Source organism: Oreochromis niloticus, linkage group LG3 (genome assembly GCF_001858045.2).
Source record: "Oreochromis niloticus isolate F11D_XX linkage group LG3, O_niloticus_UMD_NMBU, whole genome shotgun sequence".
In the NCBI taxonomy this organism is placed as follows: Eukaryota; Metazoa; Chordata; class Actinopteri; order Cichliformes; family Cichlidae; genus Oreochromis; species Oreochromis niloticus.
The window spans coordinates 82,992,329-83,016,620 of NC_031967.2; the positions used below are offsets into that span (position 1 = coordinate 82,992,329).

Here is a 24,292-nt window from a genome sequence, read left to right on the forward strand (position 1 = left end):
AGTCGGAAAAAACGGTGTTTGTCGAAACAAAACGCCGTTTTTTTCGGCATTTTGAAAAATTAAACGGCGTTTTTTACGCCGTTTCTTAACCAAACGGGTTAGAAAAGTGGCGAATTTTGGCACTAATGGCTTGCCATAGACATGCGATAGTTTGCGCTGATGGACTAGGAAGTGTTATGAACAGCTGATCGGATCGGCAAAGAGTGTTTCTGGAATATTATGTTTTTGTTGCTGCAAGTGCTTTTTATGCAGTTTTTGCAAAGCTATATGTGGAAGGAAACCGTGACCTAGGACAAGCTGATGGCATAAAATGTAAGTACAACTCCTCCGGTTTCATATGCAAAAAATATTATTGCGCTAGCTTACGTGGTTGCAGAGCTACCGGGATTTAAACGCACAACGGAGCGTGCCCGCTCCGACCGGATTTAAAGGGTTATACTACAAGTCATTTCAGTTTTTGTTCTTGTCAAGGACAATAAGTACATTTAGAAAGCATTTCAGTTTATGTGAAAATGTAATTAAGAATTTGTTTTAGAACACTTAGAAATAGAAATAAAAAAGGTTAGTGACATTGTAAAAAACAAATGCACAGCAATACGTCAAAGACATCTGGCAGTGAAAAATAGATTTTTTTTTTAAAACGAGATGGGGTCTTGCACACAGACAGGAGGACTTAATTTTGATACATGAAATAGCAGATATTGAAAAGTTAGAGCCTTTCATGGATTTACTAAAAAAAAATGCTCTGTGACTGGATTGTTAATATGACTCAACATTTTCAAACACTTATTTGTAAATTTATGATGTTTTCAATTCCTTTAATGCAGGAAAAACCTCCTTGCTTTGATGTACGTGCTGGTAAATCACCTGTCCATCATTTCTCAGAGAAGGGAAACAGTCTCAATGTAAAGTTGCAATGTCTCTGTCAGTGGTACATTTGAATTCAGAAGTGTTGCCAGTTCTGCTGCTGACAGGGCACGGGGAAGCTCCAACTCTGGGACATAAACTGATCTGACTCAGGTGGCCCTCTCCAGTTGATTACACAGTCTTGAGCTGCCTGTAAATCCGGCATCATTTAGGCTACGTCCACACGTACACGGGTATTTTTGAAAATGCAGATTTTTCTATGCGTTTGCACCTTTCGTCCACAACTAAACTGGTCACTGAAAACTGAGATTTCTAAAAACGCCTGCCAGGGTGGATATTTTCAAAAACTACATTTTTGCATTTATGTGTGGACCAGAAAAACGGAGGGAACGCAGCGTCAAAGGTGTGCGCCTTTTTTGACGTCACACTGTGCACCACATTTTTGTTTCGGTGAAATGAATTTCTACAATACTGTTACTGTTAATTGTACTCTCTGCAGTGTTTAAATGCTTACATATACACACACAGTTACTGTCCCTCCACACATACAACTTGGTTCTGCTTCTTTGCCCCATCTTTGTTTACTATTTCCTACCGAGGCTTCTAGACTTCTGATTAGCCAACATTTCTACACGGTTAGGAATATATCGCCACCTGTTGCTTTGGCATGTTCCTAGCAGCGTTTTCCTTCATTTCTGCGTTTACGTGTGGATGGGATTATTTTTTAAAACGAAAACGGAAAATCTCCGTTTTCAAAAATACCCGTGTACGTTTTGACGTAGCCTTAATGTTGTTAATTGTAAAAAAAATTTATGGTAACCTCTTATGGTTACACATTTTAAAATATATCACAGGCACTGTAGTCATTGGAAACCATTACCTGACACAAATGTGCTGTTTCCATCTCTTTTTCTGCTCAACCACAGCTGAACTGGAGATTGGTTCCACACTGATCTCAGTGAGTGTTGTTCCATGCTCTCAGAAACTGTTGCTGACTGGATATGTGGCACCTGTGCAATGCATATAGGTCTGTCTCCTTGTACATTAACCACTACATTGGACACTAATGTGTCACTCCATATCCAATTCAAAAGTCAAAACGTATGTTGTCAACCTAAATGTAAAACAGTCTATGAAAATTATATGTTTAAAGACAAGAAGTTGAAGTTGAATTGAGTACCCGGAGGGAACCCACGCAAACACTGGGAGAACATGCAAACTCCACACAGAAAGACCCCGGCCTGATGGTGGAATTGAACTCAGGACCTTCTTGCTGTGCAGCAATAGTGCTAACCACCGTGCCACTTCTAATTCACTATTCTAAAAACTACTTTAAGCTTTAATCACTTTTCCTTTTCACAAAAATCACTCTATTGTCATGGAACTTCCCTGAGTTATTCCTCAACTTCAGGGTTTAAGTGTGTTAAATTCACACTATTTTAACACTGATGAAAGATAGCAAGCTGATTTTCATTGCATTTATGTTATGTGTTCATATTAATATTGAGTATAAGCTGCTTCTTCATTGCATATGTATTTTATAATCAGGTTTAATTCATGCCTTTTTGCACTGAGCTGTGGATTCAAACTGTCTCACTTCTGATTCTTTCCAAAAATAATTTCACATGTGACAATTCGTGTATGTGTGTTTTCTATTCATTCATGTAATTGTTAGTTCATTTATTTATTTTCTGTCTTTTTTTTTTTTACCTCTTTGTTGTGATGTGGTGGACATTCCTAAACCTCCTAGCAACCTTTATGGACGCTTTTCAGACAGCACACAATCTGCTCCGGACACTTGTTGTTGGACTTATTACTGCTTCTTTCGCAAGCCAGCCTGAAGAAGGTTCATTTGGAACCGAAACGTCGCCACTTTGGCTTGCATTGTATGTACATATTTTATGATTTATTGAGTTTGAGCATAAATAAAGCGCTCAGTAATCACAAGTCAGTAGTACGAGTAATCCGTTAGCGCTTAGCATCATCAGCACGATACAGCTAAAGCCATTAGTGGACACGCAACCATGCCCACGTTTGCTACGGATGAACAATGGACCGTGGTTCGACGGCGCAGGGACCGGAGAGGAGATCGCGGCTGGACCGCTGGGACGAGCGGACGCAGATCGCCCCGACGTAACAGCTTTCCATCCCGGGATGGACGGAGAACCTATGCGTCGGTTGTGAGAGGAGGACACCGCAACGGTGAGACAGATCCCTTCCACGCACCACAGCGGAGCCGGAGGAGACAGCAGCCGGCAACAGATCGCTATGCAGCCCGACAGAGAAGTCGGACCGGATGGGACCGACGATTTGAACGGAGAGCAGCTCAAAATAACTGGTACGTAAGACCCACCCAGTTGAGCGAGCTGGGTCTCCTGCTAATAAAATACCATCAGATGATCCAGACTTTTCTGCTAAGGTTCTCATTATTCACAGACTGATCAAAGCAGTGCATCATCTGAAAAATGTGGCAAGAGACATTTATCCTCCTTCTCTAAATAAGATCTAATGACTGTCATTAAACCAGCCATCCCCAACAGAAAGACACAGACTATGACTGAGGGGAACGCTAGAAACTGGGCTCACACAGCCATTTTGATTCTTCGGGATCACTATACTGAGAGCATAGAGAAGGAAATAAAAGCTCTTTCTGAGTTCCCTAAACAGGACTGGGGAGGCCCATTCGAAATAGCGACGTCCTGGGCCAAGAGGAACCTGGGGCGCCACCTCCAACCCAAATTTCTGGAGCAGGCCCGAGCGGAGATTGTAGCAAAGCTGGCAGATCTGAGGGCAGCCACTGGAACAGTGGAGGAGAATACTGCCAGAGAACCTGAGAGACAGCCACAGTGGAGCGGGGAGATGATGCAGCTGGACACTATCGAATTCCTCACTGAGGTAACACAGCCTACTGTTCTGCACACACAACCTGCCCCACAACAGACCGGCGCCGGCCGGATGATAACCGTTTTAGCACAGGTCCATGACCCGCCTGCAACGTGCACAACGTTTAAAACAACAACTGCAACAATGACAGATCACATCACTAGAGACTGGTCGCCCTTTTCTGAGAGAGAGCAGGAGCAGGAGAGTGAATCTAGATACCTCCCCTCCAGAGACTTCGCAAGCAGCAGGGCCCAATCCGGCGGCACTGAAGGACCAGAGGGTGGAGAGAATGCTCACCGCACTCCAAGAAACTCCAATCCAGGAGAAGCCGCGTTCTCTCTCCATCCAGCCGCCACAATCTGTGGATGAGATGAACACTTTGGTGCTTGACCTCACACAGGGGGAATCCACCCTCAAGAAAACAAGGAGAGTCAACACAGTAACAGTGCCTAAACCACAACTTCAAATAACAGCAGCAAAGGAGTCATCTTGTTCATTGCCTTCTCCTTCTTCACCAGCCTCACCAGGACACTAGGTGCGGACCCCCACGAGACATCCAAACACACGTAGGAAGCTGAAGTACTGGCACCTGCATGTTAAGGAACCGTGGCTCATCATCGGCGATTCCAATGTCAGCATTTTGCAGCTGAGAGCCTACAAATTGACAGTTTTCCAGGAGCCAAATGGTGACATGCGGAGAACCTCCTAGAGAAAGCCACCACTGACACATCAGTGACAAAACTAGTCCTGTCTTTTGGTATTAATAACAGGTCCCAAAGAGACAAGAATGTGCCAGTGATGGAAATGAGAAGGGCACTAATAGCAGCTCAGGAAAAGTTTCCGGAGGCTGACATTTGAAATTAACTTTTCTTCTGCCCTAAAGGAACACATTCTGGCCCTCACTTCAGACGTGTTCACCACAGAAGGTGATGACATTCATTGGTCATATGGAACTGCAGAAACCATGCTGCAGCATTGGGAAATGTATGTAAATAGGGAATCCCCATAAGCCCTGTACAACGGGAGGAGATCAGTGATAAGAATGTGATTGATGGTGTGATGAACTTATCTAAAGTATTTCAACCCTCCATTGCTCAGAGGACCCTACTAAATAGAGGCCTTACTTTTATACCCACAAAAGGTTACAACAAAAATCTACGACTACAGTGTAAATATGACATCCAACAGTATCACAGACGGGTTAAATTGGCCATAATTTACAGAGATAAGAGCGATTCGGAACCACAGCCTTTTACTCCAAAATCAGACTGGTCTCCGCCCATCGGTCAGCTTCTGCCACAGGTGCTTGCCTTGGTTTCAAAACCAATTCCATATAGATCGTATTAAACCTAATTTGACAACAGAAGAAGCGAAAGCTTTGACAGAATTGAAATAAAACAAACAAATTATCATAAAACCAGCGGACAAAGGAAGTGCTGTGGTAATTCTCGACAGAGAACAGTATTTGGAGGAGGGCTACAGGCAACTTAATGATAAAACATACTATATGAAATTTTAAAAAACCCCAATTTATTTAGAAACAATACCAATGGTGGAAAAAATAATTAACAATCTACACCAAAAGAAATTCATCAACATCAAACAAAAGAACTATTTACTCGGGTCTTCTGAACCAAGGGGAAGACTCTTCTACATGCTTCCAAAGATCAATAAGGATCCCACGAAGTGGAGTATTCCTTTCCAGGTTCCTCCATGAAGGCCTATTGTCTCGGATTGTGACAGTGAAACATATTACCCAGCCGAGTACTTGGACCATTTTTTGAATCCCTTGTCCATAAGACATACAAGCTATATAAAGGACACGTATGACTTTGTGGAGAAGGTCAAACAAATAGAGGTGCCCATTGACTCTTTTCTAACCTCCATTGATATTGATAGCCTAACTCCCAAACTTGAATAGAAATGCTCCACATTTCTATTTGCATGCTAAAATATATAATGTTACTACTGTTGATGTTTGACAAAACTATACCGATCCATCATACTTGTAACAAAGATTTTTCTTGCTCTAAAAAATTAGAAAAAATTAGACTAAAAAATTAAATAGATACTAAATAGACTGCAGAGATTACTCTGACTATAGTTTCAGTGGACATAACTAAATATGACATAAGTATAGAAAATACAAAATCAGGCAAACCCCATCTTGTGTAAGGTGTGTGTCACCTTACAGTGTAGCTCCTTAAGGCCATGGGACAAACATTTAGCTATAAACTACTTAAACTTCACTTTGTTACACTTAATCAGCAACAGTTTTTTTACTAACACATTGACATCCGACATTACACTTCGTTAGCTAACTTGAAGTTTCTTACCTCAGTCCCCAACAGGCAATCCTGCGCTGAACAGTTACTAAAGACACCCGAATGTTTTGATATATCCATGTGCGGGATTCCAGGGAGAGTTGCCTCTGTAGCGGTTTTCTTCTACGTCAAAATGCGTCAGAGTATAACCATTTTCCCGTATCAAACTTAGCCCAAACACTGTCCTCAAAATGGTGGCTCAAAACTTTAGCATTTGCCCTTAGCTGGAGTAGTGTGGTCAGAGCATAGTTAAAGTCAACAGAAATGGTCCCTTTTACATAGTGAGCCAATAAAATTAGAGCCTCTATTGTGCCTCTCCATCGATCGTTTAAACTGTTCAGTCATAGCTGATCACACACTACCTGTCTTTTTCTCCACTGTGGCGCGTAAAGTGTGCGCGTAACAGTGATTAATCGGGCAGCTCTCTGACCAATGAGAGAGCTCCTTAACTTGAATAGCTGCAAGATTTTTAAAATTAGTTTGTTAATCCAACTGCTAATCCAGAAGTTAATCCCTGAGCGAAGAGGAAAGGGAAAAGGATTTTGAAATGCAGTTTATTAAATTGGAATTCAAAAATGAATTTACAAATGTAGAATTTGTTCTAAAATTCATTATTTAAGCACATAATTATTTTTTCGATGCACGTGGCTCTTGTGGTCCTCCAAAGAGCAGACACATGATAGACTAATAACTGTAAACATATATTCACATATAAACAGGAACTGAAAGGCAAAATGCATTCTCTGATTTGCTGAAGTTTTGTGCACTTATTGTATGGCAGTGGTTCATAAACTTTTTTTTTACTAGGTTCCCGTTTGTTTTACAAGAACTCAATTAGTTACAGGTAGCAATAAAATAAACTACTAACACTTTAACACTACATCCACATCTACACAGGTATTTTAGAAAACACTGTTTGTCCTTTCGTCCACAAGTAAACAGCATTATAGGTTACTGAAAACTGAGATTTTTAAAAAATTCCTGCGTAGTTTTCAAAAAGTCAGTATTTGCGTTTACGTGTGGACGAGCAAAGCTGAGATTTAGTCACACAGCATCAAAGGTATGTGGCTTATTTGACATCACGCTGTGCACCACGTTGTTTACGATGAGTTTAATTTCTACAAAAAAAAAATACTGTTTCTTTTAATCTAACTGTGTGCACTTTTTACACACTTCCATATAAGCACGCAGTTACTGCCCCTCCATTTAGAAAGACAGAGGCGTCAGAGTGAACTTACGTACGTGGCTTCTACATTCACCATTTTGCTCCCTCAAAAACAAACCCAGACAGACTTTGTCATTTTTTTGAGTTAAACTTATTTATGCTGTATGCATTTTGTCTATTCTTAAATCGTGAGTCTACACCAGTCATATTTCACAGCGCTATGATTAATTATTGTGAATCACTCAGAGTAATCTAAAAATTTTCAATTTCTTTCTTTATTGAAAAACTCTGGCCAAGGGAGCCAGTGAGACAAAATTCAAGATCTTGTTTTTAGTTATTAACGTTTGAAATGATGAAGGCACTTGGAAATTGCCTGCCTTTACAGAAAAACAAAAACTTTTTAGTTTCGTGAGGGCACAAAACCCTGATTAATCTTTCCCTCCCGGGCTTCTAAATTCTGATTGACCAACATTTCCACAGGGGTAGGATTTTGCATGTTCTCGACAGCAGTTGACTTCATATTATGTGTTTACATGTGAATGGAAATATTTTTACAAACTGCACGTGTGGAAGGGATGTTTTTTCTTTAAACGAAAAGTTACATTTGTCTCCAAAGAGTTGCAAATGCATATGATATAAAGAGTAAAGCTTTACAAATGTGTTCAATGATTTGTGTGCAACTTTGACTTTATTTATTTTCTGCTGTGTTTTACTTGCATCTATTTGAAAGAGTGAGTGTAAACACAAAAAAATATTTTATTTTATGTGCTCGAATGTGCAGAAAATAGGTTTAAATGTTAAACAAATTTCTTCCAGTCAGAGAATGTTGCATATAATTTAATTTTTGCTTGATGCATAAAGTTAAAAGATTAAAACTAATAAAACAAGTTTTAAAAAGAGACTTTTCCATTTGATTACATTTTGTATGAAGAATTATGCAGAAAAAGTAGAATTGGGCTGAAAGATCTATCGCTTTATCACCTATTCGGGTTGTAAATCGTGTTTTTAAAAAGTAACTAAGTAACTAAGTAATTAATTACTTTTGAAAATAAGTAATCAGTAAAGTAACGGGATTACTTTTTGGGGGAAGTAATCAGTAATTAGTAACTGATTACTTTTTTCAAGTAACTTGACCAACACTGTTTGTAAATAAACAGAACATGTCTGACCACCAACTAGAAAACAGATTTACCAATTACAAACTTCACACAATAGCCTGCCACATCTTAAAATGTCCAAGATAATTGAATTAATGGGTGCTCCTCCCAAAGTGCAAATAGCAATGTGTCTGTAGGTTCTCAGTCATAATGACCTGAATGACTGAGATCCTGCAGACATGTTCAGGGTTATTCATTACACTAACATTAATGACTCAGACAGTCAGACATATTATAATTCTGATCATTTATCAGTACATACCCATATTTTTTATCTTTATTTATATCCCTGCAGTAGGCGAGGGCGGTATGAACAGTGTACCGTAGAAATTATATAAATTATATAAATGTGCTGCATGTTGATGATGTCATTAAGCTGCACCGGTTTTGGTCGAAAGCATGGCAGCGGCTACAAGCATTATCATCTGCAAATTATGCTGGGCACCAGTAATAGCAAAGAGACTAATCACTTCTGAAATATGGGGAATGCCAAAAACTGCACTTCCTCCACTTCCGTACAATTTATTCATTAATGTTGAATTCTCTCGCAACTGTTCTATTCCCATGTTGTTGCAGTATATTAGTAAAAAAACCTTGTAATGTGGATGAATAATCTCAGTTGTTCTCCTGACTGAAGTTGGCGTTCATCCTCCAGCTTCACTGTGCTAATGTTATGCTAACATAGCTGTGTCGCTAGCAATCACGTAGCACAACATTATATACCAGGTAGTCCAACTTCAGTAACCCTGCAAACGCCACTGCTGTTTAGTTTTCTGTCTTCATTTATGTTGGAAGTGGTAGCAGAGCTGTACGTTTTAACCGTGTGATTATTGTAAGAATAAATGATGCCGCGTAGCGGGTCTGCCGTAGTGGCGATTATCTCTTTTAAAAAAAACTAAAATCTTAACCGCACGTAAAACCAGTAAACAAATTAAAACAAATACGGTTGATAAACTATAATACAAAAATTAAAAATAAAGTTTTTAACAACAAAAACAAATGGTAAAAATATAATTAGTATGAAAACAACTTAACAACCCCCAAAAATGTCTTAGGCTACGTTCACACTGCACGCGAAAGCGCATCAAATCCGATTTTTTTTACCCTATGCGACCCATATCCGATCATGGTATGACAGTGTGAACGGCACAAATCCGATATTTTCAAATCCGATCTGGGTCACTTTCATATGTTGTACTAAATCCGATGTTTTAGAAAGCGACGGCTGTGTGAACGGTCAAGTCGCATTAAATCCATCTTTTACGTCACTGACACAAGACAGACGCCAATTATCAGCGCCAGAGAAGACATCGCGAACGATTCCTTGCCATCCGGTGAAACTGTTGGGAAGACCACGTTGGAGAAACGTGAACATTTTATTTGTACTGTATAATCTGCAGATTCTGACAGAAATCTGCAACTATCCTTTGAAGCACCGCTCCTCTAAAACAGCAATAAGGATAATTATTAGGTTATCTACATTATTATGTAAATAGCAAAATAACGTAAAGCAAAAATTGGGAAACGTGAAGTCCGAAGTCTTTATATTAAGGGCAATCAGTCAAACAATGTTGTTTGCTCTGGGTCTAAACAGAGCGAGTTGTGTGTGAGGTCTTCTTTTGCGCATGTGGGCCGCTTTGAGCGTTCACACTAGAGCGCGTTTGCTATCGCATTTTATTTGCAGTGTGAACAAGCAGACAAAAAAGTCGGATTTGATCAAAAAATCGGAATTGAGCATTAAGACCTGCAGTGTGAACAAAGCCTAAGTCACGTCATGTGACAGTGCAACACTGACACATAAGAGGGGGGCATCTAAAATCAGATAAAAACCATAAAGTCAGAGTTGAAAAAGTTATATTTTTACTGTAACAACCACAAACATCTTTAATGAATCATATTTCATAACTTTAAATGCAAATATAAATTGTCAATTTAAAATCCTGTGCACAAGTTCTGCAAACAACCAAGTTATTTGCATCCATTTACCTTGATTTTTTAAATAACAATTTCAAACTATTTACAAAACAATCAGCTTTTCTTCAATAAGATGCCGCACAAATTATTTGTGCCACTCCAAAAAAATAATTTCTTAGCTCCAGGTGTTGTACACTGATCGTGATTACTGTCCGCGGGAGCGCGCAGCTGCTTAAAGCTGTAGCGTCCAGATTACTTACAGCTACTTCCGTGCAACTGATATAAGATGCGGTAAGCTGAACACAGCTTCAACCGTCTGTTTGTTGAAAAATAGTAACGGACCATGTTTCCTTGTTAGTAACTGTAACGGCGTTGTAACGATAGGAATAGTAATTAGTTAGATTACTCGATACTGAAAAAAGTAAAGCCGTTATTCCCATCCCTGTTCGTCTGTGCCGAAAGCACAGGATTGTAAACGAGCAGAACTCAAATTAAAGAATTGATCTCACCAGGCTAGTATCGATCTGATGCCGACTTGGTATTGATATTATCGATCTTTGGATCTATCCGCCCAGCGCTATACGAAAGTCGTACTAAAGCATTTTTTGACAGATTTCTGTGCGCCACTACATTTCTTTTTTGAAAATTTTGCATTTTAAAATTACAAACAGATTGAAATACTTGGGTGTTTGCCTAAGGATCACAAATTGATCTTGAAGTTGAATTATCTTGAACAAGTTGAAAAATTGAAAAAGGACATTGAGAATCAGAATCAAAATCAGAATACTTTATTGATCCCTAGGGGAAATAATTTTTTTGTTACAGTGCTCCATTATAAACAGACATTAACAAGACAGACAATACACTAACTAAGAATAGTACAATATATACAGGCATATATATACATAAGTCGTTTATTAATAAATAGCTAAAGAAGAAAAAGAACGAAAAAGAAAAAAGAAACGTGTGTGTTAAGTGGATGAGTTGTACAGGGAGATGGCCACAGGCAGGAATGATTTCCTGTGTCGTTCAGTGGTGCTTTTCGGTAATCTCAGTCTTTCACTGAACGTGCTCCTGTGACTGACCAGCATGTCATGGAGTGGGAGGGAGGTGTTATCCAACATTGTCTTTATCTTGGACAACATCCGCCTCTCCGACACCACCTCGAGGGAGTCCAGCTCCATCCCCACAACATTACTGGCCTTACGGATCAGTTTATCGAGTCTGTTGGCATCAGCGACCCTCAGCCTGCTCCCCCAGCATGCAACAGCATAGAGGATCGCACTGGCCACAACAGACTCATTGAAAATCCTGAGCATTTTCTGGCAGATGTTGAAGGACCTCAGACGACTCAAAAAATAGAGACGACTCTGGCCCTTTCTGTAAAGTGCTGTGGTGTTTTTAGCCCAGTCCAGTTTATTGTCAATGTGTACTCCAAGGTATTTATAGTCATCCACAATGTCAACACTGACCCCCTGGATTGAAACAGGGATCAAGTGTTTTCTGGTCTTCCTGAAGTCCACTATTAATTCCTTGGTCTTTGCCACGTTGAGCTGCAGATGATTCTGCTCACACCACGTGACAAAGGAGTCGACCACAGCCCGGAACTCTGTCTCATCATCCCTGCTGATGCATCCAACCACCGCTGAGTCATCAGAAAACTTCTGAAGATGGCAGGTCTCTGTGCAGTGGCTGAAGTCTGTGGTGTAGAGGGTGAAGAGGAAGGGGGAGAGGACAGTCCCCTGTGGTGCCCCTGTGTTGCTGATTACCTTGTCAGACACACACTGTGGGAGACGTACATATTGTGGTCTTCCTGTCAGGTAATCAACAATCCAGGGCAGAAATGAAAGAAATGGAGGGCTCTCCCTATTTCCATTGCAGGTCACATTAATGTAATCAAAATGGTTTCCCTTCCCTTTGTGATCCACTCAGTTGTATTACCATTTGTTTGGGGCTCTAGTTAAGTCTAAACCATTGACTGTAGAAAACATGGACGACGCGACTCCGCCTCCTACCATTGTGCAAAAATGAAGCCAAAATACCCCGCTTGTGGAGGCTGCTATCTTACAAATTTGGAACCAGAGTCTGCGCAGTAGTGACTTGTGTCATGGTCCTGAGTCTGAGGACTCTGTGTTTTGTGTTTCTTTATATTATTCTATGTTCTTGTTTATTCTGTTTTGTCTTTTGTTTAGGTTTGCTGTGTGTTAGTGTTTTTGTTTCATGCCTGTCTGTGTTCCCTCTGTCTGTCCATGGTGTTACTGTGTCTGCTCATGAGTCTGCCTGTCAAGTTCAGTGTACTGTTTGGTTCTGTGTCTGTTAGTTTCCTGTTTTATTCTGAAAGTTCATGTTTCATGTCAGTGTGTTCAGTTTTACCTCTCCCCTGTCCCGTTAGCCTAATTTCTCCCAGCTGTCTCCCTCCTGTTGCCCATTCCCTGATTACTCCCCTGTGTATTTAAGCCCTGTGTTTTCCTGTGCTCTCTGTCGTGTCGTTAACGTCTCCTACCCTTTAGTTATCTCTGTGTGTTCCGTCTGCTAGCCTACCTGCCTGCGTAGTTTATTTCTGTATTCTCAGTTTAGTTAAGTTTATGCACCTTTTTCTGTCCAGCAATAAAGCTGTGTGTTTTTGAGTTCACATCTGCCTCCGAGTCCTGCATTTTGGTTCCTTTCCCCGTGCCTGCCTGCACACAGCCATGACAACTTGAGGTGGAGCCGTGGCATGGAACTCCCGCAAACAGTCATACATCGTTACACCCCCCTCTTAACTTTTACGTAGCATGTCCTTTTTGCCGCTGCTTGCGCTACGCAAATTTTTCCGAAAGAGAAGGAGCCGTTAAAACAAGGTAATTGCAACAAATTCATACTTTGAACCCCCCTCCCCCCCCCCAAGTAAATTTTTAAAATCAGTAACAACATACCTGTTAAAACATGGTGAATAGCTACATTATGAGTATATTTTATGGTTAGGACCATTGTGTCTCAACATGCTAGCAATTGGCAATTAATACACCGCTGCTTTTTCAAATGTATATTGAATTATTTTATTCTGCTGTTAGACCAGGATTCAAAAATGGAGACTACAACATCAGCGTCTTCTGCCCAAGCAAAGAGTAAGTGCAATATTATGGGTTGTTATTTCAACTTCTTAAAGATCTAAGTGTGTTTAAATTTAAAAAAAAAAATCTATTATAAAGTGACACTACAGCTTTGTTAATTCAAAAACAGTGAATATTACTTTTACCAAAAAGAAATGTACAAAAAAAATCAGCAACTCATTTTATACAAAATTGTTTATTAATTTCACAATCAACAGAAACTATGATCTTCATCATTGGGGACAGCTACATCCGCCGAGGGGAAGCACTAGCGAGGGAGACCATCGTGACACACCTAGGTCTGGATGTGCAGGTCCAGTGGTTTGGCAGGGGATGCCAAACCACTGGTTTGGAAAAACCTGATCCATTTTCTCTTCCAATGCCTTCGAGGAAGAGTGATGCCTGATGTTCTGTTGATCCACTGTGGTGGAAATGACCTTGGCAATGTCAAAAGCGTCAGGCTTGTGGCAGCAATCAAGCAGGACTTGCGTGATCTCCACCAGCAGTTCCCGCAGATGAAAATCATTTTCTCTGCCATCACCTAGCGACGGCAGTGGAGGCGTGTTAATCCAAAGAAGGTGGACAAGGCTCGACGCTTTGTAAACAGTGTGATGACTACTTTTATTCTGTCGGTTTGTGGTTGTATTGTACATCATCCACAGATAAAGCATAGAAATCCTGACCAGTTTTTGAAAAACTGAGTTCATTTGAGTTCATTTAACCCCTTTGGGAAATGATTTATTTTTAAATAATATTGCCTTGTGTCTGAAAGACCAAATCCAGTAGGGTGATGCTGGCTTTGGACTTTCCACTAACATTTTGGCAGCAAAATCTGAATCAGGAATTTTATTCTTTATGCTGTTTTTTTTCTGCTTTAAACTCATTTGTTAATTTTTCTTTAAATGCCAGAGGACCATCACACTTTTCAGTGATTTCACAATTATTCCCCCTGTTCTTTCTTTTGCTGTCATTCTCTTCTAAATTTGTTACTGCTGACTGTTCTTGTAATAAATATTTTTAAATCATCTCTGACATGCATGATTTGCATTTTACATTCAGCAAATTTTCAGAGTGTTTAGAAACACCATTGCTTTTCATGACACTGTTTTATTGAATCCTGTTAAAGACAACATGCAAGAAAATTCCATCTAAACCTTTCATAAAATAAAAGAGAAGCTGCAGTCTACGATTAACAACTTTAGAAATTAAATACATAGCACTTGTGCTAGGACAGTGAAATAACGGTAAAAGCTGCAAAAGCAGGATAACAATTTTAAGAGAAGCCAGTTATTTGTATATTAAGACTGTTATTGTTATTTTAATCAGCCTGTCTCAGTTGTTTTAACTCTAAGTACCATAGAGTAATGTGGTAACATCTGGACTGACGAGTTTACTTTCAGCATTTTAATCGCTAGTTTAAAGGCTGTAGGTTGCAACCATTGCTCTAACACTGTATAAATGTAACAGGTCTCAGTGCTGGTTCTAACAGGCCCATTTTTTTGAGTATTTTAACTTACTATACATCAATAGAACCCTTATATCCCAGAATTCAATAATATGTGTTTAACAAATCCACAGTAACTATAGAAATTGCTGAAAAAGTGCAATTAACCACAAAAAAAATTGAAAATGAACCTGCAGTAGAGAATCTTGACAAAAATGAGGATGACCCACTCTTTCTGTGAGCCAGCACAGCCTGGATGTCTGGAAAAACAAACAAACAAACCCAATCAGCCTGAATTAGGACCAGACTAGTCCCCAGCATTTTTTCGCATTGCCACTGTTTATTTCTAATGTCTGTTTTTGGTCCATTTAGATTGCTAATGTAGTTTGTTAACAACATTATGGTTAAAAATGTTCTTCTTTTACCCTTATTCTTGTGTGGTTAAAAAGGAAAAAAAAAAAAAAAAGCCAAAGAAAACAAAAGCCCAAAAAAAGCCCCCCCCCCCCAAAAACAAAAGTAACTCCGCCAGAGTGCCTTTTTTGGGTCACTTTTGCCGGTCCCAAGCCCGGATAAAGGAGGAGGGTGGGAATTATGATATTAAAACAATAATTGCTAAAAGAAATGTAACTTGTAGTTGTAAATATAAATGCCTAAATGCATTTAGGATGTTTTTTACTCACTTTATGTCTCGTCCATGGTGCTACTTCTCTCTCCTACAGCGTAGTTTACGAGCATGACCAATTATGCAAATTAGGCGATGACATCATTTAGCGACTTTTAGGACAGCCAATAGCGATTTTCCTTACTGAGGAGTTGGCAACACTGCCCGAAATGTCCCACATGCTCCAAACCCCAGATCATGAAGGCGGTGAAAAAGTGCTGGGCTTGTATAAAAGTTATCACAATAAATGTGATATCCTGTTCCCAGGTAGTTTTTGTTTATAAGTGCCATCACAGCATCAAATGACAGCCCCTTCCCAGTTACCAGAGTTGACCTCCCTGTATAAATGTTAAAATCCACTGTGTAGCCTCTGTTGTCAGATAGCACAAAAAGTTTTATCCCCCACTTTGTTGGCTTGCTTTTTATATATTGCTTCAGGGCAACTCTGGCTTTAGTGGAAACCATGCGCTCATCCACAGAGAGGTTTTGCTGTGGGTGGTATGCAACTTTGCAGGCTACACGTAAACTGTCATACAGGGGACGTAGTCTGTGCAGGCAGTCATAATCTGTAGTTCCTTTTTTTCTGTCATTGAGAGTGTCTTCTGCAGGGTCACTCATATGAATATTCCAAGTGATGGTGAGGAACCGGTCTCTGGTCATGACCTCAGAGGGATGTTGCACATGAAAAATTGAATTCACACGCCAAAAATCTCTCATTTTAGGCAGCTTTAGAACCCCCATGTAGAGTGTTATGCCAATGTAATGGTACAGTTCAGCCTCTGTGAGATCAGTCCATGTGAATTTTTTGCCTGCAGCAACATTTTTAGCTGCATTTTTGTTTGTGTTGACACACAGTGTTTTTATAGCAGCACGGTCAAAGTATATCTTGAATAGTTCAGATGGCGATGAACGGTCCACACATTCTGAAAACGGCAGCTGCACACCTGGCTTTCTTTTTGGACAGAAATTCGGTAGAGGATGAGGCAAGCTGTCAGGGTCCTTTTCACTCATCCAGGCAGCTGCATCACCGGAGAGTGACCTGGAGCGCTTGCCTCTTTTTGCCGGAGGACAAGTCATCCGACTCCTTCCCCTCCCTCTGCTTCCCTCCGGAGTAGGGGCTGCTTCAGTTGAGCAGGAGACTTCAGTTCCCTCCTCTTCAACATTATCAACACTATACACAAAAGAAATTATACCGTCTGTTCAATTTGTATTGCACGAGAGTAATATAATGGTGCGTAATTTGGGCATAATTGTGTTGCGGTGCGAAATTTCTCTTTTGCACCGCAAACGTAATTTTTCCTACGTTTCTCTATCATAAAAAAAACATTATTTTATTTCAAACAATATACATACTTGTCTTGGCAAGGGTCAATCCCTTCAACGAAGTCGGCCTCATCCTCACTGTCGGCAGAAGCAGGATCCAACAAATGGCCAGAAGCACCGTATTCACAAGGGGCAGTAATCAGATCCAAAGCTTCGCGCAATGTGAAGTATTTGGTGTGTCTGGATTGTCGCTGCATAATAATGTGAGTGGATGTGTTTGAGTGTGTAAAAAGTGTGTGTTGTGTGTTTTGTACAAGTGTATGTTTCTAGAAAAGACGACAGTATGCGCGAGGGAAATGACGTCACTTCCTGTTGTTGTTGGACAGGCCTACGTGATAGGTCACGGTGACGGCTATTTTTTAAAAAAAATATAAAGGTCTTTATGCCTAAAAAAAGAAAAAATACACAAACACACTTTTTTTCTTCAAATGTATTCAAAAGCTTTCAAAAGTATTTTCTCTCAGACGGCCACACTGTAATACAAACAAATTAAATATAAAAGCATGGACCAAAAGCAAATTAGATTTTATTTTTCCCTTCAGAATCATTTTTTAAATGCAGCTGCGGTTGAATGACCTCTGACCCGGAAGTAGTCATTGATGGAAAGCTAAGAAACTGCTTTGGAAATAGACATGCATTGAGCAGAAAATGGAGCTTCTGTCATCTCACACTGTCAATCGATCATGTAGAGACACCAATTATCTGCTAATTGTGAGCGAAGGGGAGATCGATGGGAAGAGCCACAGGATGATTTCGACAAATTGACGGACAATAGCTTTGCTCCTGAAGCAGCGTACAGCGTCTGACTCGGCGTGCGTCAATTGCGCACAGTGAACGCTCCGCTCACGCTTTCGGGGGTACGGAAAGTGCTGATGTTGTTGTTTGAAAAAGTGAAAAATAAGTATCGTTTCATAAACATTGAGTTTGAGGGTTACAACAAAAAATGATATTTTTAAATCTTAAGGCGGGACGTTGCCGTCACGACGACTTCCTTCCGGTCTATGCGCCTTGTTGTTGTACTCACACAGTTGCCGACAGGATCAGAGTGGACTGGTCCCACGCTGACAGCCTGGCTACAGATGGTGCGCCCTCAATGATCGGGAAGAAAGGAGGCGTTGTAAAAAAGTTCAGAGATAAAGTGCAGTCTGCAAATGGAGGACGTGATTTTTGGACTTTTCACTGTATTTTGCACCAGGAGGCTTTGTGTTGCAAGTCACTGAAAATGGATAACGTCATGAAGGTGGTCATCCAAACTGTTAATTTCATCCGATCCAGAAGCCTTAATCATCGTCAGTTTGACAGTCTTCTCAGAGAGAAAGACCACATCTATGGCCTGCCATACCACACTGAGGTAAGATGGTTGAGCCGAGGTGCTGTGCTGAGGTGTTTCTTTGATTTACGAGAAGAAATTGAACAGTTTATGGAAGAAAAGGGCAAACCAGTGTTAGAATTTCATTCGGCAGAATGGATGCAGGACCTTGCATTTATGGTGGATGTTACAGAGCAGCTGAATAACTTGAACAAACAGCTGCAAGGACGCAACAAAGTTGTCACGCAGTATTATGACAGCATACGTTCTTTCAAGTTGAAGCTGTTATTGTGGGAGACGCAGCTCGCTGGCGGTGATGCAGCTCACTTCCCCTGTCTGAAAAATGTGTGGACGATCCAAAGTGTGGCAGATATGAAGCAGTTCAAAGATAAAATAACGGGACTGTTACTAGAGTTTGAGCAACGATTTCAGATTTTTGGTGACGGGAGAAAGACTTCAAAGTTTTTTGCTCGCCGTTCACCGTGAACCCCTCTGATCTGCCCGTCAGGATCCAACTTGAAATAATAGACTTGCAGTGTGACTCGGATTTGAAGGGCAAATTTGCCGCAGCTTGAACACATTCTATCAGAATCTCTTGCCAGGTTACCCCAACTTGACAGCCCTCCCTGCAAAACTGTTCTGCATGTTCGGAACCACGTATCTTTGGGAGCAAGTTTTCTCTGTAATGAGCATAAATAAAACAAAACTGCGCTCAAGGCTCACACACAAGCACTTGAATCACATCCTGAAGTTAGCTGCTGCTCAGGATGTGAAGCCTGATATTGATGAGCTGGTGAAAGCTAAAAGATGCCAGGTATCGGGAGTCAAATACACTATGCAACCCTACTGAAAGTGCTGCATGAGACACCCTGATGTAGTTCTGTGATCTGTGAATCACTGAGGCACTGTGTGCTTGTGTGTTCTTTGTCCTCAGAATTTTCAAATAACTTGAGATGTTTTATGATTAATAGCTATGTTGTGCCTGTACTATTTTGAACATACTGTCCACAGGCTCTAGCTTTATTTTTATGTTGATCATATTAAAACAAAGAAAACAATCTGAAGTTGTTGTTTTTAAGTTACATATACAATGATTTTACCAGTCCGGCCCACTTGAGAATAGACTTTTCTCCATGTGGCCCCTGAACTAAAATGAGTTTGACACCCCTGACATAGAGCAAAGTCTCTCTGACAAAATGACAGTTTTTTTATCCATCACCGTGTAATTTCAAATACTGTATTACAGGCTAGTAGTGAGCTTTTAGGGTATCATCACTGATTTCTAGAATCGATTTGATCTGATTCACAAGGTCCTGAATCGATTCGATCCATGACTTGATTTTAATTGGGGAAATTTTGCAATTTAATTTGGCATCATTTTACATTTCTTCACTGTTAAAAAGCAGAAATGAGTCTCTTGTTGGAGGTCATTTTGGAGGGGGGAAAACGGCATAATAATAATCATTAGGTCAAAGGTCAAAACAAGAGTATAGTTAAGTTCAAATTAATAGGTCAAAGGTCAGGTTAAACAGGATCAGCAAAAATTAAACAAGGATAAAGAAATAATACATCAAACAAGGAAATGAATTAAAAGTCTGAGTTAATGAGAAATTAAAGGAGTTTAAATCAGGTTAAGAGTTAAATTTTAAGGCTTTGTTAGTTAAACCAGATAAAATAATCGGAATAACCGATTGGGGAAAAAAGCAAAGATGTTGTGATCAAAGCTCTTTTAAAATAGTTTGTATGGCATTAAAAAAACCACGTTTCAGTAAATTCTATGTTGAGCTAAAACCACTGTAGACACTGGTAGTGACCTCAGATCATTGTTACTGATGGAGGAATTCTGCCTTAAACAGTAAAGTGTTCTTTAACAGTACGACACTGATTGAGTTTGTTTGTGTGTTTGTGTTTAATGGGTTTGTGTGTTTGAGAGTTCAGACTGAAAGTTTGATGAAGGAAGATCAAGATCAAGGCTAACAAAGAAATAGGTCAAAATAAGGTAAGGTGATAAAATATGATCTGTTCTTTGTGTTGTTGCTGGATCGTTGCCTCAGGGGGAAAGTTGTGTGTGTGTTGAACATGCAGACTAACAGAGACTGCAGCTGTCAGCAGCCACACACACTTTATATTCTTCAAATCAAATCACAGTGAAACATGTTCACTGACAGCTCAGCTTCAGCATCTTATTCATGCTGTGACTGCAGCCGTTCAACTCTGTTTCTCTTTAACCCAAATCATCACAACATGGAAATATAGTCATCAAAATGATGTGACTGGAAGGATGCAGCAGTCTGTGCTCCACCTTTCTCCTCCACACCTGCAGGTGGAGAACATGGATGCATGAATCTCTACAGACTTCTTTGAATATTATCCGTCTTATCAGTTTTCAGTGAACAAAAATCCTCACAGAGCCAAAATAAGCAGTTTGTATCCAACATAACTCAGCTGGACTCTGATGCTCCGTATAACAGCCACACATGAGTCTGGATTCACTCAAAGCATTGAACAAACTTTATTGTAAATGAAGCTTTTGGACATTTATTCTCTGATATTTGCTCTTCAGCTCGAGTCTCCATCAGTGGGAACATTTCCTGATTCAACTTTTCTTCTGTTCAAATCAAACTCCATGAGAATCAAAGTGTGAATCAGAGTCCTGATGATCAGATTCTATAGAAACATGGAGACTGTAGAGGATTTACACTCAATATGTTCATTTGGTCCCTTCAAGAAAAATCAATCATTCATCAAATAAAATCAGTCGTTGATTGACTCAGTTTGATTGACAGGACAGATGATCAGAGGTGCAGAGTTTTTACCACCATAATTAGGACTGGGTTCGAAGAATGGGTGGAGTCTGTGAGTGAAGGAGCAGCCAGTAAAGGAGTAGATCAGAGCTGCAGCACCTACATCATAAAAAGAGACCAGACCCTCCTCATAATCCACAAACACCCCCACCTTCTCAGGACCAGGATGAAGACAGAGATCAACTGGAGAGTCAGCACAAGCTATGTACTTATTTCCATTTCTCAGCACTACAGTCCAGAAACCATCCTGAGGTCTCAGTGTGATTTGTCCCTTCCTGTTGATCGACTCTGTGGCCACTCCTAAATCCCAGTCAGTCTTTCCTTTAACCTGAACCTCAAAGTAAAATCTGCCTGAAGAGAAACTCTGCTCTCCTAAAACCATAACACACAGAGAAAATCTCTCTGGGTTGTTTGGAAGATTCTTCCTCACATCACTATGATACACTTGTTTTCCATCATCAGACAGGATGAGTTCAGGATGAGCTGTATCAGGATCCAGAGTCACATCCACCTCATGCTGCTGCACCCTCTGCAGCTCAGCCTCAAACAGCTTCTTCTTCATGAGTTTCCAGACTGTCTCCTCCAGCTGAGCCACAGCTCTCCCCACAGTCCCCTCATATGATGGTGGATGAACTCTGACCTCTGTCCAGTCCTTGGTGGGTGGAGCAGCTTTCAGGGAGGAGAAGCTTTGGAGGAGGTGGAGGTGGTCTTCAGAGCGTGAGAGCTGCTCCACCTCAGAGCTTCTCTCCATCAGCTCAGAGATTTCCTGTTCCAGATCTTTGATGAGACCTTCAGCCTGTTTCTCTGTAGTTTCCTGTTTGTCTTCGATCTCCTTCATGAGCTCCTTCAGGCGTCTCTCAACAGACTCCATCAGAGCAGTGAAGACCTGAACACCTTCTGCTTTCTGTCTGTCTGCAGCATCTTTACTCATCTTCACCGACTCTGTGATCTCCTGAATCTTCAGTCGTCTCTTCTGGATCATCTGCTGAATCTCAGCCTCTGTCTTCTCCAGCTCTGCCTTCTTTCCTTCATATTCTTCTCTCAGAGGAACAAACTCGTGGTTCTTGTGGTCTAAAACAGAGCAGAGCATGCAGACACATGTCTGGTCGGTCTTACAGAACAGCTGAAGAAGGTTATCGTGCTTCGTGCACATCCTGCCTTCCAGGTTCTCCACAGCATCAATCAGCTGATGTCTTTTCAGGCCTTTCAGTGTCAGATGAGGCTCCAGGTGAGTCTGACAGTAGGAGGTCTGACACACCAGGCAGGACTTCAGGGCCTTCAGTCTGGTTCCAGTGCAGACGTCACAGGGAACTTCTCCTGGTTTGGCAGCTTGTTGCTCTGAGCTGCTGCTGCTGGCTTTCTGCTGAGCTTCACGTCTGAACTGAGCAACCATCTCAGAGATGAAGGTGTTGACCCTCAGCTGAGGTCTAGTGTAGAAAGTCTCTTTACACATGGGACACTGACAGCTCTGATTCATGTCCCAGTGCTGACTGATGCAGGTTTTGCAGAAGTTGTGTCCACATGGTGTAGTGACTGGATCAGTGAACACATCCAGACAGATGGAGCACAGAAACTGATCTTCAGATCGCAGATTGCTGGCAGCAGACATGTCTGCACTCTGAGGGAGAAAGAAAAGAAACATTTGATTCAAAATTCACTTTAAATTTCATTTTTAAAAAGAGAGAAACAAGCGTCAGTAGTCTGAGGAGCTTGGAAAGAAAAGCATCTGGACTTCTTTAAGTTTCTTGAAGACGTTTCATCAGAGAATCTTCTTCAGTTCTCAGAGTAACTGGTGGAGACCCAGCAACACACTCAGACACAAACTGGTTCATCCCAAACACAAACTTAACATCGTAGTGTCTGCTGTACAGTGCAGCGTCCAGATGAACAGAATAACTTTTGGGGATGAAGATAAATACAGTCGTTAAAAAGATGTGAAATTGTTTCTCTGACTGTTTTACAGGAGGTTGAAGATTTGTGTGAAAATGAGATCAGTGAATTTTGTTGATCAAAATCACATTTAAGGAGGAATTCTGTCCTCCAGTTTGTTTAAATAAGCTTTGGGATTAAACACCATCATCTATGTTTGTGTCTGATGACATGTTTGATCCAGTTCAGCTTGAATATCACAGCTGATGTGTGAACTCTGACATGTTTAAAGCCTCGATTATCAGGATGATTCAAACACATCTGTTTAAATAATGAGATTTATGTTTCCACACAAAGTTATAAAGTGCAGCATCGACTGTTTTCTGAATGATTCAGGAACATCTGTGACTCTTACAGGATACACTAAGTCAGATAATCTCTCTTTGTAAAATGTGTGAATGACTTTTTGAAGTACTGACCAAAATCTGCTGGTTTACAGTATCAAAGGCTTCATATCAATAAAGAATAAACAGGTGTTTTCACGTCTGTAATCCTTATGATCAATCAGATCCAGAATCAGTCTAATAGGAACAGGAAGTGATGAATAACCAGGAAGTGTGGAGTCAGTCTGAAGTCCAGAGCACAGACTGAGTCCACAGTCCTGAGCAGAGCCACAGTGAGACTGAAGCAGCAGCTCGATGTTCCTACAGTGGATCTGTGGTTACATGAGCAGATTTCTATGGATCCAGTGTGACTGTGATGAGTCAGCATGAAGTGAACAGAGTGAAGATTTGTGTAGAAACAGGAAGTGTGATCAGCTGCACTCACCACTGTTGCTGAGAGAAACCTGATGGACTCCAGTGAATCTTCTTTTAGAGACAAACAGGACTCGACTGCAGCTCTGCTGCTGCTCTCTCACACTTTCACTTCTGCAAAATGACGTTGAACTTCTCGTCTTTGCTCCACCTCTTCCTGCCTCTCCCTTTATCAGCCGGTCTGTACTCAGTGACTGTGTGCAGCGGGTGGGTGGAGTGAGGACTGGTGTGTGGGTTCTGTGAGATTATTCTGTTATCATATGTTACCTTATATCTGTAATCAAAGTAGTTGAATTATGATACTGCTGTAGATCATATTATACCCCCTAATATAGAGTGTGTGATCAGTATGTATTTTTAGTTTGCATTATACTTCTGACTTAAAAGAGTGTGAAAATCATTAGATCTATTGGATTGACCTGTATTACTCGACACTGTTGAATGTGTTACACTGTTTCTTGACATTTCATACTGCTGAATCATGAAGAGAATGTTGGGTGCAGAAGACCTTGTGCCTATAATAGAAGAGAAAAGACCACATTCCATACCCCCACCTTTACAGAGAGCAGAAAGACAGGGAGCCGAGGTCATAACTTAGGCGCCGTGTGAGAGAAAGAATGTGAATGTTTAGGCTTTTACGACTAGGTGGGGGCCACTAGAGGCTA

At 40.7% G+C, this 24,292-nt stretch overlaps 1 protein-coding gene across 1 annotated transcript; it reads right to left on the reverse strand.

The window, feature by feature from the left end:
- Positions 1–20,627: 20,627 nt before the first annotated feature.
- Positions 20,628–23,792, reverse strand: LOC109201532 (E3 ubiquitin-protein ligase TRIM39-like). Its single transcript, XM_019357247.2, has 2 exons — positions 23,641–23,792; positions 20,628–22,561 (listed from the first exon to the last, which is right to left on the reverse strand). Exon 2 carries the CDS (start codon positions 22,550–22,552, stop codon positions 20,894–20,896), a length of 1,659 nt encoding a protein of 552 aa, XP_019212792.1. The 5' UTR covers positions 22,553–22,561; positions 23,641–23,792; the 3' UTR covers positions 20,628–20,893.
- Between the last annotated feature and the right edge of the window lie 500 nt (positions 23,793–24,292).